Source organism: Trachypithecus francoisi, unplaced genomic scaffold (genome assembly GCF_009764315.1).
Source record: "Trachypithecus francoisi isolate TF-2019V2 unplaced genomic scaffold, Tfra_2.0 Lachesis_group21, whole genome shotgun sequence".
Taxonomy (NCBI): Eukaryota; Metazoa; Chordata; class Mammalia; order Primates; family Cercopithecidae; genus Trachypithecus; species Trachypithecus francoisi.
The window spans coordinates 796,547-811,772 of record NW_022681467.1 but is presented as its reverse complement, the minus strand read 5'-3'; the positions used below and the strand labels follow the sequence as shown (position 1 = coordinate 811,772).

Below are 15,226 nucleotides of genomic sequence, written 5' to 3'. Positions count from 1 at the left end.
ACTGAGACCATCTTGTTCCACCTGCAAATCTTGAATGGTTTAATCAAATAGTTGGAACCCAAATATGGATGCTCTGGCATATATAGACAACAGATCCAAATCATTGTCCATTTTTTGGCTGAGTCATGAGTTGGACTCAGGTGTCCTAAGGTGTCATAAGCAAAGGTCGATGAGAATGGAGAGCGCTGGCTTAGAGCTGGAGGAGATGGTTCATATGCTGTGATTTTGTGTCACCTCCCTCTCTCTTAAATGTCTTATTGCTATCTCTATGTATATTCAAATTTGCCCCCGAATGACCTGGTTTCAGTAAAAAGCAAAGCTCAGTCCCCTAGACGCAGTAGGAGGTGCAGGGGATATGCCCTCCAGGACCTATCTGGCACCTCCCAGAGCACCTCGTTTTCACTCAGCCTTGACTGACTTGAGTGTAGTCCCGGGTGCTGAATTCTCTCTGTCTGGGGCAAGCGCAGCCCTGGGCTCATTCTGTACTAGAGCAAAGGACATGAGGGTGATGGAGGAGACTGACAACATGCTCAGCTGAGGGGACCCTTGTCTTGCAGTCTGGAGCCCAGATCCGCCACGTTGGTCCCTGCATTGATGGGACGGGTACAGTGGCACTGAGAAGCCAGGTCTGATGCCAGGGCAGCCACAGCACTTGTCCTGGATTGGAGCAGAGGCAGAAATCTCAAGAATAGGTCAAGGCAAATATTCAGATCTAATCTGGGAACTGTGTGCCTGTGGCTCCTCGTTGTGATATTTGGACACAGCATGGTGACTGTAGGCACACATTAGGCAATGGAGTTGCCTGCAATGCAAGTCAGAGAGGGCCTTGGTCAGAATCAGGACAAAGACATTGTCCTTGTTGCTCCTAATGGCTTTAGCGCTGTGATGGGAAGGCCTGGAAGCGATGCTCCAGTTGTGCTGGAGTATGTGAGGAGCACACGAGCCTGCCCCAAGAGCCCTGGGAACCAGTCCACCTTGGGAGCCCTGCACACCAGCCCGTCCTGGGACCCCACCCTGGGAACTCTGCGCACTAGCCCACCCTGGCAGAAGCCCTGCGCAGGAGCCCACCCTGGGAGCTCTGCCCATGAACCCACCCTGGGACCCCACCCTGGGAACCCTGTGCACGAGCCCGCCCTGGGACCCCACCCTGGGAGCCCTGTACATGAGCCTGCCCTGGGAACCCTGGGTACGAGCCTGCCCCGGGAGCCCAGCGAAGCTCTCGTGGATACAGCCCTCAGCATTCCTCATTCTCTCCTGTGGAGCCTCCAGCATGTGCAGCTGTAGGCCCTGCGATGGGTCTGTGGCCTCTGCTGGACAGAAATGACCAGAGGCAGCTGTCAACAGTGCCTACAGGCCCTTCAGGTCGCCCTCGGGCCAGCGTGAGAGGCTCACAGTGGGCATCCTGGAGCGGGTGGGGGTCAGTGTCCTCAGTGTGAAGGCCAGGACTCAGCCCTGCCTGCATGCTGTTGTCCTTGGGCCTTGAAAGCTTTCCTGAAGAAAGCTGTCCTACCCCATGGGCTTTCAAAACCAAACCAAACCAAACCAAACCAAACAGCAGCAGCAGGACCAGCAACAAAACCCAAAGGAATAAGCCCTTGACCTTTCTTCTAGAGTAGAGGCTGGTTTCGGCTCAAGCAAATATAGGTTTCCCTGCAGCATGAACTGGCCCTCTCCTGTTGTTTGGGTTTGGAAAGTCAAGCCCAGCCCCATCCACTGGGAATGTCTCCAGTCTGGTGCTTCTGCGTGGAGTCACCCACATTCACACCCATCTGCTTCTTTTCCACCTGGTAGATTTGGGCAAATCCTTAGAGTCCTCAGGGTCTTCCCCTGCCCGGTGGGGAGGGGTCATCCCGTTATGCATACCTGCCTGGAACTCCATCCCAGCCATCCCCATCTCCTCGTGCATGGGGCAGCTGTACTCAGTCTTCTCATTTCCCGGGACCCTGTTCTGGGGACCTTGTTCTGGGGACCCTGTTCTGAGGCCCCAGGCCATGCCCATCCCTCACTCCTGTGGGAAGGTGAAGTTGCCCCTGTGGTCCTGAGTCCTGCTGCGCCTTAAATGAAGGGTCAGCAGATCCTGCCCCTTCTGCCCTCTCCCCACAGGGAGCTTTGACTCTTTCCTGTGAGGCTCAGGCAGTTGACAAATTCATTACTCAGTGGACATGCTTGTTTGGCAGGGAGCCCACAGTCTGAAGACCTCCTGTGTCTTGGTCTAGCATCCACCGTTACTTTCAAAGATGAGCAGACTATTCAGACAAGAGCGTCAGGGGAGCAAAGCCCCCATCCCTTGGACAGCCAAGCTCACTCTGAAGAGCAGGGAAGAACTTCCAGGAGGTCATGGGGGTGGGGACAGCACAGCCACAGCCTGATGCCATTGATCCCAGTGTTATCAGCACAAAGCAGAGGCAGGGAGGCATCCCTAGATCGGAGGTGGGGTGGCTGTGATTTCCGAGGGTTCAGCCTCAGCTCAGGCTATGGAGGGACAGTTAATGGCCTATTGGCAAATTGGATCAACAGATGTCAGCACGGATGGCAACTAATGCAGGTAGACTTTGAGTGGAAGAGGGAAGCACAAAAATGTCCTCATAAGGATAGGCGTTTCAGCCGGTCCACTAGGAGCCTCTGAGGGATGCTATAAACCTCAGGGGTCAGATCCTGAACTCAGGCCATGGCTCTGGAGGGCGGCTTTGGCCATGATCTCAGTGCAGGCTCCACTTGACATTGGTATCCAGGGCATGGGAGCGGCAATTGGTAAGCAGGAAGATTGCTCCACTGGTCATTTTAAATCCATAGGCTACTACAGAGGGCAGGGCCATCTGTAGAGCTGGCTGAGTTTGAGGGAAGCCCTGTTCCAGCTCTGGAGGGGCTGGTCCTGGTGTCAGGGGGCCTGGTTCCTGGTTAGTTGTGTGGTCTGTCTGTGGCAGCTGCAGATGGCATGGTGACCAATGATGGGTCCTCCCCTACCATGTTCTCCTCAGAACTCACTGTAGTTCCCTGGGAATAGTTGGGGTATGACACCTGGTCAAGTCAGTTGGGACACTTGCTGAAGCTGGGGATGCCTGGGGAGGTGGGGGTACCTGGGGAGTGGGGATGCCTTGGGAGGTGGGGGTGCCTAGGGGAGTGGGGGTAGCTGGGGAGGTGGGGCTGCCTGGGGAGGTGGGGACGCCCAGGAAGGTGGGGGTACTGGGGGAGGTGGGGGTACTTGGGGAGGCAGGGGTACTGGGGGAGGTGGGGATGCCTGGGGAGGCAGGGGTACCTGGGGAGGTTGGGATGCCTCGGGAGGTGGGGGTACCTGGGGAGATGGGGATGCCTGGGGAAGGTGGGGGTACCTAGGGAGGTGGGGGTACCTGGGGAGATGGGGATGCCTGGGGAAGGTGGGGGTACCTAGGGAGGTGGGGGTACCTAGGGGAGTGGGGGTAGCTGGGGAGGTGGGGCTGCCTGGGGAGGTGGGGACGCCCAGGAAGGTGGGGGTACCTGGGGAGGTGGGGGTACTTGGGGAGGCAGGGGTACTGGGGGAGGTGGGGATGCCTGGGGAGGCAGGGGTACCTGGGGAGGTTGGGATGCCTCGGGAGGTGGGGGTACCTGGGGAGATGGGGATGCCTGGGGAAGGTGGGGGTACCTAGGGAGGTGGGGGTACCTGGGGAGATGGGGATGCCTGGGGAAGGTGGGGGTACCTAGGGAGGTAGGGGTACCTGGGGAGATGGGGATGCCTGAGGAAGGAGTGGGTACCTGGGAGGCGGGGGATGCCTGGGGAGGCAGGGCTACCTGGGGAGGTGGGGATGCCTGGGGAAGTGTGGCTACCTGGAGAGGTGGGAGTACCTGGGATATAGGGATGCCTTGGGAGGTGGGGGGATGCCTGGGAAGGCAGGGACACCTGGGGAGGAGGTGGGGACACCTCCCTGCTGGGACTATTGGGAGGATGAGGCTAGGTCATGTGTGCCTGGCATAGCTGTGCTTAGTGGATGCCACGTGGGCCTAACAACAATGATGCAGGTTTAGGGAGGTGCAGGTCGCTTCAACACACTTGGAAGATGGCTCAGCTGACAGCAGTCACTAACACAGCCACTGAAAATGACCTTCGGTCACTTTCCCTGCCACCAAGGCCAAGCCAGTCGCAGGGCTGTCACACACTATGCCTAGCTGCCAGGTGAGCTGCTGGGCCCCATGACTGCCTTCAGCTGGCCCTGTCCCCTGTGCTCACTATGACCATTTACACCCATAGGTAAAGCCCTTGAGAAAGACTCGGCAGAGCTTGACAACTTAGATAGGGCCAAACCCCTGGGAACTGAGGCTTTTCCATCTGGAAATACAGAGGCTGGAATAAGATGGGCAGTTGGTCTAGCAGAGGTAAAGTATCTGGCACTAAGGGCCTGGCTTAGGGTGACTGTGACAGTATAGACAGAAATGATGGGTGTGGATATACAGACAGGTTCTACTTCTTTACCACATCCAAAGGTATGCACCTTTAGGGAGCCTTAGAACTTAAAATGGATCATTTCAGGACAAGTACAAAGAAGCCCATTTGACACAATGGCTTGTGATAAATGAACCCTGAGAGATGGAGGGACACAGACCAGCCATGGGATAAGCCCATCAAGGACATGATAGTAACTATGACCACCTGCTCCTGCCAGGAGCCATGGTCTGTGCCTAGTGCCTTCCCCAGCAACCCCACAAAATAGGCCTTATTGATTATCCTCTCCTAGAGACCTAGAGACGAAGCTCAGAGAGGTGTAGTTTTTTTTTTTTTTTTTTACGAAGTCTTGCTCTGTCGGGCCCAGGCTGGAGTGCAGAGGTACAATCTCGGCTCACTGTAACCTCCGCCTCCCAGGTTCAAGCGATTCTCCTGCCTTAGCCTCCCGAGCAGCTGGGATTACAGGCACGCACCACCACGCCCGGCTAATTTTTTGTATATTTAGTAGAAACAGGGGTTTCACCATGCTGGTCAGGCTGGTCTCGAACTCCTGACCTCGTGATTCACCCACCTTGGCCTCCCAAAGTGCTGGGATTACAGGCGTGAGCCACTGTGCCTGACTGAGGTGTAAACCTTTACCCAAGATCACAGAGCTAGAAAGTAGCACAGCTGGATTCAATTCCAGGTTGGTTTGAACCTAAACCTATGCCCTCCATGGCTGGTGACTCTAACTCCTACAGGGGTGTAGGCTGGCTTCCCTATCTACTTCTTAGGGTTAAAATCCTATAGTCCCTGTGAACCATCCAGTAGAGACACATGCTAGATGGATCTTAAATTTGACCCGGGAAGACAGTGCTACTAATTTTCAGAATATTAAATGTTCAAGGTCAAGGAGGACAGTGTCAGAAGAAGGATCAAACCCGTAGTCCTTATTCCAGGGCAGTGGTTCTCAACCTTGGCTTCACGTTGCAGTTACTAGGCCACATCTTGACCAATCAAGTCAGCCTGGGACTGACCCAGGCCTCAGGAATTTGCCAAGTGCTGCAGGCGGAGCCACTGTCCTGGAGAGGGGGGTCTCTGCGTCCACTGAGGGGATTAGGACAATCATATTTATTGGTGGAAACTGAAGCGGCAGGGACTTCGGTTCTCCTGGAGACCCCCCTACTATTTCATAGGTGGAGGCCTGGGTGGCTCTGCAGTTCCTTAAACCACAGGGGAAAGTATAAATGAAACCCAACGACAGCTATTCATCAGAAAGAAAAGTCTTAAGCGAAAAAGCTAAAAGATAATTTTTTGTTAAGTAATGAACACTCGTAAAACAGCAATGAAATGGTATTAAAATGTCTGTGATTACTTATTTCTCAGCATTCGTCTGGTAACTTAAGCAGCATGAAGCAAGAGTTGCACTTTAAAAAATGACAAGAAAATAGCTATTCATTTAGTCGACAGAGTAAGGCCCATCTCGTTTCCAGGATCACTAGTTTCTGCTTATGACGGGGTGAGCATCCGCCAGCGCGGTGATTGGGAGGCGCCCCTGTGTCTTTATGCTGAGGCAGTGCCCACGGCTGCAGTGCCTCGAGTTTCTGGAGCAACCGCGGGGCTCTTTCTTGAGGAGTCTTGGGAGGGGCGGTGGCCTGCCTCCCCATCCTAGATCAGTGAGGTCCCAAGAGTGCGTATTGCTGCGGGATAGCTGTGGAGTGTAGACACGTTCGGGAGCGGCTCGACATCTTGAGGCTGGGGTGGTGTGTAGGGAAAGGAACAGGGGCAGGTCTCGGGCTGGCTCTGCTTCCAGGGTCAGGCCAATGGATCTGCAGAGCAGTGCAGCGGGGCTCCTGCCAGCCATGGTGTCACCTCTTTCTTCCCAGCCCCATTCTCATCTTGCAGGGAAGGCGTGTGGACTCAGGAGGGGCACAAAGGACTCCAGCAGGGTCACAGACAGAAGAGTGATGTGTCCCTTGTCCTCTGCCTATTGCACCGTGTTCCATAAAAAATAAACACTTTTTTGGACTGTTTGTATATTGCTCATGCGGTGGCACTCTGGGCACTGGCAGGCTGCAGAGAGCCGCATTGCCATTCATCCACCAGAATCCATCCAGAGACAGCCTTGCGGGCTGGGATCTTTGGAGCTTTCCTTTGGAAGGATTAGCAGTGCCCGTCTGTCTGGTGCTCTACACAGTGCTGTGAACATGAAATTAAAGGATAAAAACAAAAGAAATTCATGGGTAGGAAATCCCAGGGCTTCGTGGCGTCTTTTGGCAATCATTTGTACTGTACAGCATCATGCGGTATGTCTGCTTCCTCCACGTCCACACAGACCTGGCCCCGGGCGCTCCCCCTCTGTTTGGAGGAAGCTCACAGGTGGTTGTTCTTGGAGAGGTAGGCGATAAGGGCCACGGCCACGCCCACATAGACGCCAGTCCCAATGGTGATGGACAGCACTGCCAGGAACAGGGCCCGCCGGGAGCTGGTGCTGGCCTGGTGCAAGTCCCCCTTGGCCACGGCTTTGTTGGTCTGCAGAGTTGGAGAAGAAAAAGGAAGTCATGGTAAGCAAGTTGGAACAAGCAGTGAATGGAGGGCTCATCTATGGCTGCTGATTCAGAAAAAGGCATTGTCGATGCAGAGAAGGCTGAGGGGGAAACTGTGCTCACACCTGCTATGACCAGGGCAGTTCTCTAACTGCAAGAAATGAATGTGGGGCTGGGATCTGCTGCTGTTCCCCCACACCGCAGGGAAGACAGACTTCTGTTCTACTTGGCCCCAAGGGAATAAGAGAAAGCTGGGAGTAGCCCAACTGAGTTCCACCAGTGTGGGGTCTGGGATCTCCAGCACCAGTATTGAGGGATGGGCTAGATATGACTCCTCCAGTGCCGTTCTTTCTACCCAAGAAAGGTGTGCTCATTTATTTGAATAACTTGTAATTTTCTAAAGCATATTTCTACCTATCTTGTTGAATCTCTGCTACCCACTGGAGGTGTGCAGAAGGCAATGACAGCTCTCATTTCCCCTAGAGAAACTCCGGCATAAGATCATGAAACCCACTGGAGGATGCCTGAGACCTTCCTCTTCAGCTGCCTTGCCTGCCGTGGCCATGAGTCATTCACTTCCTGACTGTCCCCACCGTGGACATGGCTGGCGTTAGTAAAATTCATCCATCAATAAAATCATTTGATATAAAACTAACAGCTATATTCCTTAGTGCTCAATGACATAACCAGGTGTTGGTGTAATCAAATTCATGATTCTTGGGGTCACGAGGAGATAGAAACATGGAGGTTTTGGCGGCCACCATGGAGGCACCACCAGAGTAAAATGACTCATTTGGCAGATGGGGTGGGATGCTACCAAGGCACTGAGCCCCGGGAGCCCACGTGATGCTGAGGAGGGTTGACCCCAAGCCACCGGCGGGCCCCCTGTGGTCAGGACTACCCTGGCAGAATGTCCTAGCTCACTCTCATGGCTGTGGAGACAAAGCCAGATTTCTACCGGGTCCCATTTCCACCTAAGGTCAGTGACATTCCCAGGTTTTATAGGTGAGTATGGGAGTCGGCATGTCGTTCGTTCAAACACACCAGACGAAACATACCAACACTTCTTCAGTGGACCAGAAAGGCTCACACTCAGAGATGACTCATGATATGAACCTGCATCTTCCATGGTCTCTGAGCTCTGGAAGTCTGTGCCGCATGGGGAAGGGATGCTTGGCTTCCTTCTCACTCCCCTCTCTTTTGGATCCTAAAAGCTAGTTTTTGTTTTTTTTCCTCCCCAACTTTTTATCTTGGAACTGAGCTTGAGAGCTCACTGTGGACAATGCTGGAGGGAGCAGAGGTAAAGGGATGCAAAATGGAAGCCTCTCAGGACAATGAATGAATAAATGAATGAATGAATGAACTTGCGATGAGCCCAGTCTGTTTCATGCAGCAGCGCTCCCACACAGGCCCACATCTTAGAACACAGTTTCCTCTAATTGCCTTTCCTTAGCGCTAACTCAAAGAGCCATCGCTCATTAGGGTCATGGCTTTGTGTCCCTGCCATAATCACCAGCCTTAGTGCTATCTCCATGGCTACGCAAAGGGTGTGGAGAGGAAGGCGGAGTCCCTGCAGCTGCCCGGGCACCTGCCAGCAGCATTCCCTGACCCCTGTGGGAACACCCATGCTGGGCTTCCTGAGCTCATGAGGGCTCACACATCTGAGGACCCACTTGTGGAACAGTTGCCTTCCTGCTCACTGGTAAGCTCCCCAAGGTAGAGCCCATGTCTCTCTTGTGTGTTGTGGTCTCCCTGGGGCCTGGGCTGGGCTCTGGGGGAATGGGAGGAATACGATACTTCTCTAACTGGGGCACAGTCCCAGTCTCTCTGGTGGTGTTGAGGAGGAAGGCAGTGGCATAGGGCTACCTGTTGACCTCAGTTCTGGCCCAACTCTGCAGGTTCTGCACACACACGCACCAGAGCTCTCATGCCCAAGCTGGTGTGTCTGCTTGAGAATCACATTTGTTCTTTATTCTCATTCTCCATGCTGGGGGAACTCAATCCACAGGTTTATATGTTTGGCTCTAACAAGAAACCTAGGGAATGTGGTGTGTTAGGGGCCTGATCGCTGGAGATGTCAGAAACAGCAAACAGATGCAGCCTTAGCAAGCAGGCTGCCTTCAGCAATGTCACTCGGCATCTGCGTGTCATAGAAGCCAGAGTTCCTGGGGTGCCCAATCCCACAAGGCAGAGACATCATTTATGTACACAAAACACACAACATGGTCTAATGAAGGTGATTACCTGACGTGAACCTTTTGTTTCAGAAAATGGATAACTGTGGCTGCGAAACAGCTTGCTCATTCCTTTGACAGGGTGCAAATGGGAAGACATGTTTCCATCCTGACGGCTGCTGGATGAAAGCTCCTGGCTCTTTGACAAGGTTTTTTGCTGTGCATGAGGGCAGGGCAACTTGACCTGAGTCCAAGAGTCTCTGAGCTGAAGGCAAGGCTTTGTGTGTAGGTGCAAAAAAGTTTGTCAAGATTGTTATTTCTTGTGGCTGGGCTTTTCCTTCCCTGCCCTTTTGCCAACAGGTTGCAAGTGAAGTTTGTGACTTTCTTTATTGGCCTTTCGTTGGAAAATAAGTGCAGGTGGTTAGAAAATGCAGGTGGTTGGGGAAGCCCCAAGTAGTGCCTGATGCCTGCACCTTGTGCCAGCGGTGGGCTGGGGGTAGGGGCTCAGCAGGACCCAAAGACACTATTTCTGCACCGTGAGGGCTCTTCAGAGAAAGCGTTTCAGCTCACAGCAGAGGCAGAGCCTTAACAGCCCAGGGCACAAGGGCTCATCATTGGGAACGCAGGAAGCAGCCAGGCTCCATCAGCAGGGCTGGCTGCAGGGCATCAGACACAGCCCCCAAGGGAGATGTCCTGCAACCTGAAACCCTCCAGGTGCTGAGCTCCTGCACAGCCTACATTGGAGCGTGATGTGTACACTGCGGTTCTGGAATTAAAAGACTTGCTTTCTCTTCCCTAGTTGCAAAGATATGTAGAAGACCTGAATTTTAAATTGAAGAGCAAAAGTAAACATGTGCCATAGCAATGACAGTTACGGAAGCACCCCCTTCCAGTCCCTTAAGTGCAGTGCTGTTCACACTGAGGAAATAAAAGTTACAGAAGCAGAGGACAGACAGCCAGAACAAATGTGCTTTGGCTGAAGTTGTCACCATCTGAACTGAGGTCCAGCCACCTTGTACCACCTCTGGGTCACACATCCCTAGGTAGAATGGTCACTACCAAGTGGCCAAGTCAAAGGAACTGGTTGCCAAAGGACCAAGAGCTATTGATCCACATGTAAAGGTCATGCTGCTCATGGTTTCGTGATGAGAAATGACCAGTTTGTGGAGGGACAAAGTCAATTTACGTTCCATAGGTGTTAGTGTTTAGTGCTGAAACCCCCTAGCAATTCTCTCTGGTGGAACCCCTGCCCTGCAGATTGGCCACATTTTGGGGAATGGTTTTATCTGAAGGGAGTGGCTTCTTGTGGAGGTGGCAGAGAGGTCTGGGAGTGGGTTCTAGGCCCTGCTTCCTTCTGATGCACCTGGTGGATCCAGGTCTTGCTCTAGTTGGGGGAGTGGCCAAGTTCCCTCGTGTCTCCCCTTCTCACGCCCACCTGAGGTCCCTGGTTTATCGAAGAATGCATCTTAGCACATGCTGGCATGCTGAAGGCCTGTCCCTCCCTCCCTCCTCCCTTCCTCCCTCCTCCTTCTTTCTCCCTCCTCCCTCCTTCCTCCATCTTTCCTCCCTCCTTCCTCTCTTTTTCCCTCCCTCCCTCTTTCCTCCCTTTTTTCTCCCTTCCTCCTTCCTCCCTCTTCCCTCCCTCTTCCCTCCCTCCTTTCTACCTCCTCCCTTTCCTATCTCCTTCACTCTTTCCTCCCTCCTTCCTACCTCCTCTCTCTTTCCTCCCTCCTCCCTCCCTCTTCCCTCCCTCTTTCCTCCATCTTTCCTCCCTCCTCCCTCCCTCTTCTCTCCCTCCTTCCTCCATCTTTCCTCCCTCCTCCCTCCCTCTTCCCTCTCTCCTTCCTACCTCCTCTTTCCTCTCTCCTCTCTCCCTCTTCCCTCCCTCCTTCCTCCATCTTTCCTCCCTCCTTCCTCCCTCTTCCCTCACTCCTTCCTACTTCCTCCCTCTTTCCTCCTGCCTTCCTCCCTGTTCCCTCCCTCTTTCCTAACTCCTCCTTCTTTCTCCCTCCTCCCTCCTTCCTTCCTACCTCTTCCCTCCCTCCTTCCTACCTCCTCCCTCTTCCCTCCCTCCCTCCTTCCTCCATCTTCCCTCTCTCCTTCCTACTTCCTCCCTCTTTCCTCTCTTCTTCCTTCCTCTTCCCTCCCTCCTTCCTACCTCCTCCCTCTTTCCTCTCTCCCTCCTTGTTTGGTCTTCCCTCCCTGCTCTCTCCCTCCTTCCTCCCCTTTTCTTCCCTCCCTCCCCCTTCCTCCCTCCCTCCTTCTTTCTTCTGCTCACTTGCTCTGTAACAGGAGGTCCAGCGGGAAGCTCCACCCCAGGCTCCACATCAAAAGAGACACACCCTAGGATGGTGACAGGGACCTCTCCGCCCCCAACCCAGCAGCCTTTGCCTGTTTTCTAAATAAGAGAGCAGAACCAACTTAGATGCCTCAAAGCCTGTGCCTTCACAAAGGGTTTGGAGGCTGAGAAGCATTTGGAAGGACTGACAGTTGCTCAGCCTGGGTTTCGCCCACAGAAGGCAGGCATTTGTTTTTCACTCAGGCTGCGGGGGCGCAGCTGCCACGGGACACTGTGGGCTCCATGCATGTCCAGCACTGCGGGCGGATGGCCAGCCGGTTCCTGCCTGGAGAGTCTGCAAGGCGAACGGCTGGCCAGCAGTCTCAGGGGTGGGGCCAGGAGGGTGTGGCTCTGTGGAGATGGCCAGGCCCTGGCTGGGCCAGGAACAAAGGCTGACGCGGTCCCTAGGGACCAGACATGGTCTTAGGTCCTGTCCAGTAGAGCCCAACTGAGGGGCAAGTGGAGGGACACACAGGGCCTGTGCAGCAGGCTGAAGCTGGGCATGTGAAGGTGAGTGTGGGCCTGAGAAGAACCTGCCAAATGCCCAGATGAGAAAGCAAGCTGTGTACGAGAGTACTTGCCTCCTGTGACAATCTGAGTTGGGGGCGACTGTGACGTCTCTGTCCCCTATCTGCTCCTGCCAACCATACCTTGTCCACAGGGCAGACACTGTGGCTGACAAGTGAGAAGGAGGAGGGGAAGAGAGGAGGCCCCTCCTCCTGAGGCCAGGCCTGCTGTGTGTGCGCACGTGCCCAACCCAGGATGCTTAGAACATGCATGGACCCTCCAGCAAGGCCAAGACACGGCCAAGAGGCAATAGGAAGTGTCACGGAGAATGTGGGAAAGCCAAAATTCCCCTGCACTTCTGGCGGGATGTAAATTCGTGCCATCACTTGGGGAAATGGTGAGCATTTCTTACAGCTGAACATATAGATACATTACACAACAACAATTCCACTCCAGTAAATGAGTGGACATTTATTTGTGTAAATACCCAACAACAATTATTCATGTGTTCACAAAACGCATCTGTAAGAATGTTCAAAGGAGTATGACTCATGGTTGCCCTGTCCTGGAAGCCCAATGAGTGCCAGTGATAGAACGGCAAGCCATCATGGCACCCAAATGGTCATGGAATAGATCTCAAGAGTCACAGTGATGAACAAAAGAAGCCAGACTCGGCATCCTATTATCTACAGCACAAAACAGGCCCAAGTTGCATCTGTTGTTGGCGTGGAAACAGGTTCATGGATACTTCTGGGAAAGAACAGTAACTGGAAGAAAGCGTAGTTGAAAAAAATCTACCTTACTTTAGAAATGAATTCTATCAATAATTAAATGAACAGATAAGAACCATCTACAGAGAATAGAGAAACTCATTTTACAAAACTGGTAAAATCTTGATGCCAAAACCAGAGAAGAAAAGTCAGAGAAAGGGAAACGAGAGGCTGACTTCATCTCCAAACACATATGCAAACGTAATTGTCAAGGGCAGGTGTTGCCTGGCTCCCTCTCCAGGCCTCTCCCCACCTCTCCCTGATTTTCCCTTCGCTCTGGTTGTATTTGCAGTGGCCTTTTTTTTACCCGTCACTGTTTTAACACTATTCATCTTCCGGGCCACAGCTTCTCCATGGTATCTTCCCAGCAGCCTTGCCAGGCAGCTGCTGAGGGAAAGGCTTCTGTCTGGGCCCTTGTGTCTCCACCCAGCACTCAGGCACTGCAGCGTTGATGCTAGCCTCTTTGCTGAATGCAGGACACATCACCCACACCTGGCAGTGCCCAGACAGGGCCCAGGGAGTGTCATTCATGACCACACGATAATGGGGACGGCAGACTTTCCCCCTACTGTGTTCCCAAGGGTAACTCATGCTCTCCAGAAACATTTCCATGATGTGCAGAATCCCATGCAGGCAGGCACCAAATCATGGCTGGCAGTCACTGGCTTTATGCAATCTACAAGCTACTAAGGAAGATAAAAATAGGCAAATCCAGAAAGGAATGAGTTATGTCCAATGCTTCTTTCTGTGGCCGGTGACACCTATTAAAGGGAAGCCCTGTGGGCTCAACAGGGCATAGGGAGGACTTGGCTCCAGTTCTGGCAGTGTGTCATGCTCAGCAGGACAGCGTGGGAGGGATTGGCAGCTTCCTGGGTAACCCAGGAAAGGAGGGGGTGAGAGGAGCTGGAGACCGGGCAGTAGCTGGGGAGGGAAGGTCCACATCAGAGCCGTGCAGAGGCTCCTGGGGGACGGAGATGCTGCTTGACCGTGCCACCTGATGAGTCTACAGGGCACTTGGGGCTTGGCTCATGTTACTGCAGAACTGAATTTTAATATTATTTAATTTTAACTAATTTAAAAGTAAACAGTCGCCCGTGGCTGGGGGTCCCACACTGGACAGCATGGATCTGGGAGAAAGCAAGGCAGACAATCCCGCTGGGAGAAGAGCCTGTGGTGGTGCCCGAAATGAAGCTCCGGGCGTTTCCGGGCTGTGTGCTGGGTGGGCCTTCCCAGGCCCCTGGGAAACAGGCTCCACACCTGCATGCCTCGTGGGAATCTCTTTCACCTTCAGTGAGTCGCTGGGGTGGGGCCGGGGGGTCATACTCCACACAGTTCAATGTCAGGGTGGAGATAATGAAACAGCTGCAAGATGAAGGACATGGGGGTGACCGTGGGAGGGGGGAAGCCCCTTGAAACCTGCAGGTCACTGGGGGAGGGCTTTCATCCTTGCAGGGCATGGCCAGAGCGCCTGTCCACTTCAGGGGTCCACAGTCTGCATGGAATCTGTCAAGGGAAGGGGCACTGGCCATCAGGGACCCAGTTCTCAGTGACCCCGCGGCAGAGTCCACTCCTCCAAGTTCCAGTCCCCTGCCACGTCACTACCTGCCTTTCCCTGAGACACCCTGGAGATGTCTAAAGTGCTGGACTCTGGGCTGTCTCAGACAGGCCAGGACCCACTGGCTGGCATTTCTCTTCCCTCTTCATGGAGTTTGCTTGTCCTTTCGCTGGAATTATCCACTGTTGTTCGAGGTTTTGGAAAAATCATGATGTTTTCTGAGGGCTACCCAAGCTGCGTTGTTTCTCCTGCAGTCAGTTTTTAGGAGCAAGGTTGATGTTTCCACAGTCTGCGTCGTCCATGGACCGGGGCCAGCACAGCTGGGGGTCCTCAGCAGTTACGCCCTCGCCAGACACCTGCCTCCCGAGACCTGGGACAGGCTTCTGCAAGACACTGGCTGGCTCCCGAACTATTTCTCTGGAAATGTATAGCATCACGGGTGTTTTATGGTTCATTTTCTTTCCAGTACCAACACCTGTCTGGCTGGATTACATTTCTTTGCATTATTGTAAAGGTTATTTCCATTATTATCATCATCTAATGTTCGCCGTGCAATGACAAAGTACTGAGAGCTGTACTCGACAAAGAGGCAGATTCAATATTCTTAATGCGGACAGTAAGAGAAACTGAACAGCAACTACAGGAACGGGAGGCTTCTCAGGCAAAGGGTCTTACACGCAGACCCCCCAACACACGTTTGTTTCCCGCATGTTTTTAGGCCCAGGTCTGTTTTTATGACCTCTCACCCTTGCCTTTTTAGCAACCCTTATATTTTAAGCCATAAAAAAACAAATCTTCTGATGTTAGTTAGGTCTAAATGGCAGGGAGGCGATGGACTGTGAAACCAAATGTACCGACTGTTGGTTACAACCCAACTCAAACACCAGAGGATGGCTGCGTCACCACCTGGGTGCTGGCACCGATCCTCTCCACCTCCCGCTGG

At 53.4% G+C, this 15,226-nt stretch overlaps 1 protein-coding gene across 2 annotated transcripts in view; it reads right to left on the bottom strand.

Annotated features, from left to right (window-relative positions):
* Window positions 1-5,688: 5,688 nt before the first annotated feature.
* SYNDIG1 (synapse differentiation inducing 1) overlaps window positions 5,689-15,226 on the bottom strand; it is a 209,135-nt gene continuing 199,597 nt past the window's right edge. For both annotated transcript variants that reach the window (XM_033185388.1, XM_033185389.1), the window contains exon 4: window positions 5,689-6,925. In XM_033185388.1, the coding sequence (XP_033041279.1) occupies window positions 6,767-6,925 (159 nt within the window). In that variant the 3' untranslated portion in view covers window positions 5,689-6,766. The remainder of the gene's footprint in view (window positions 6,926-15,226) is intronic.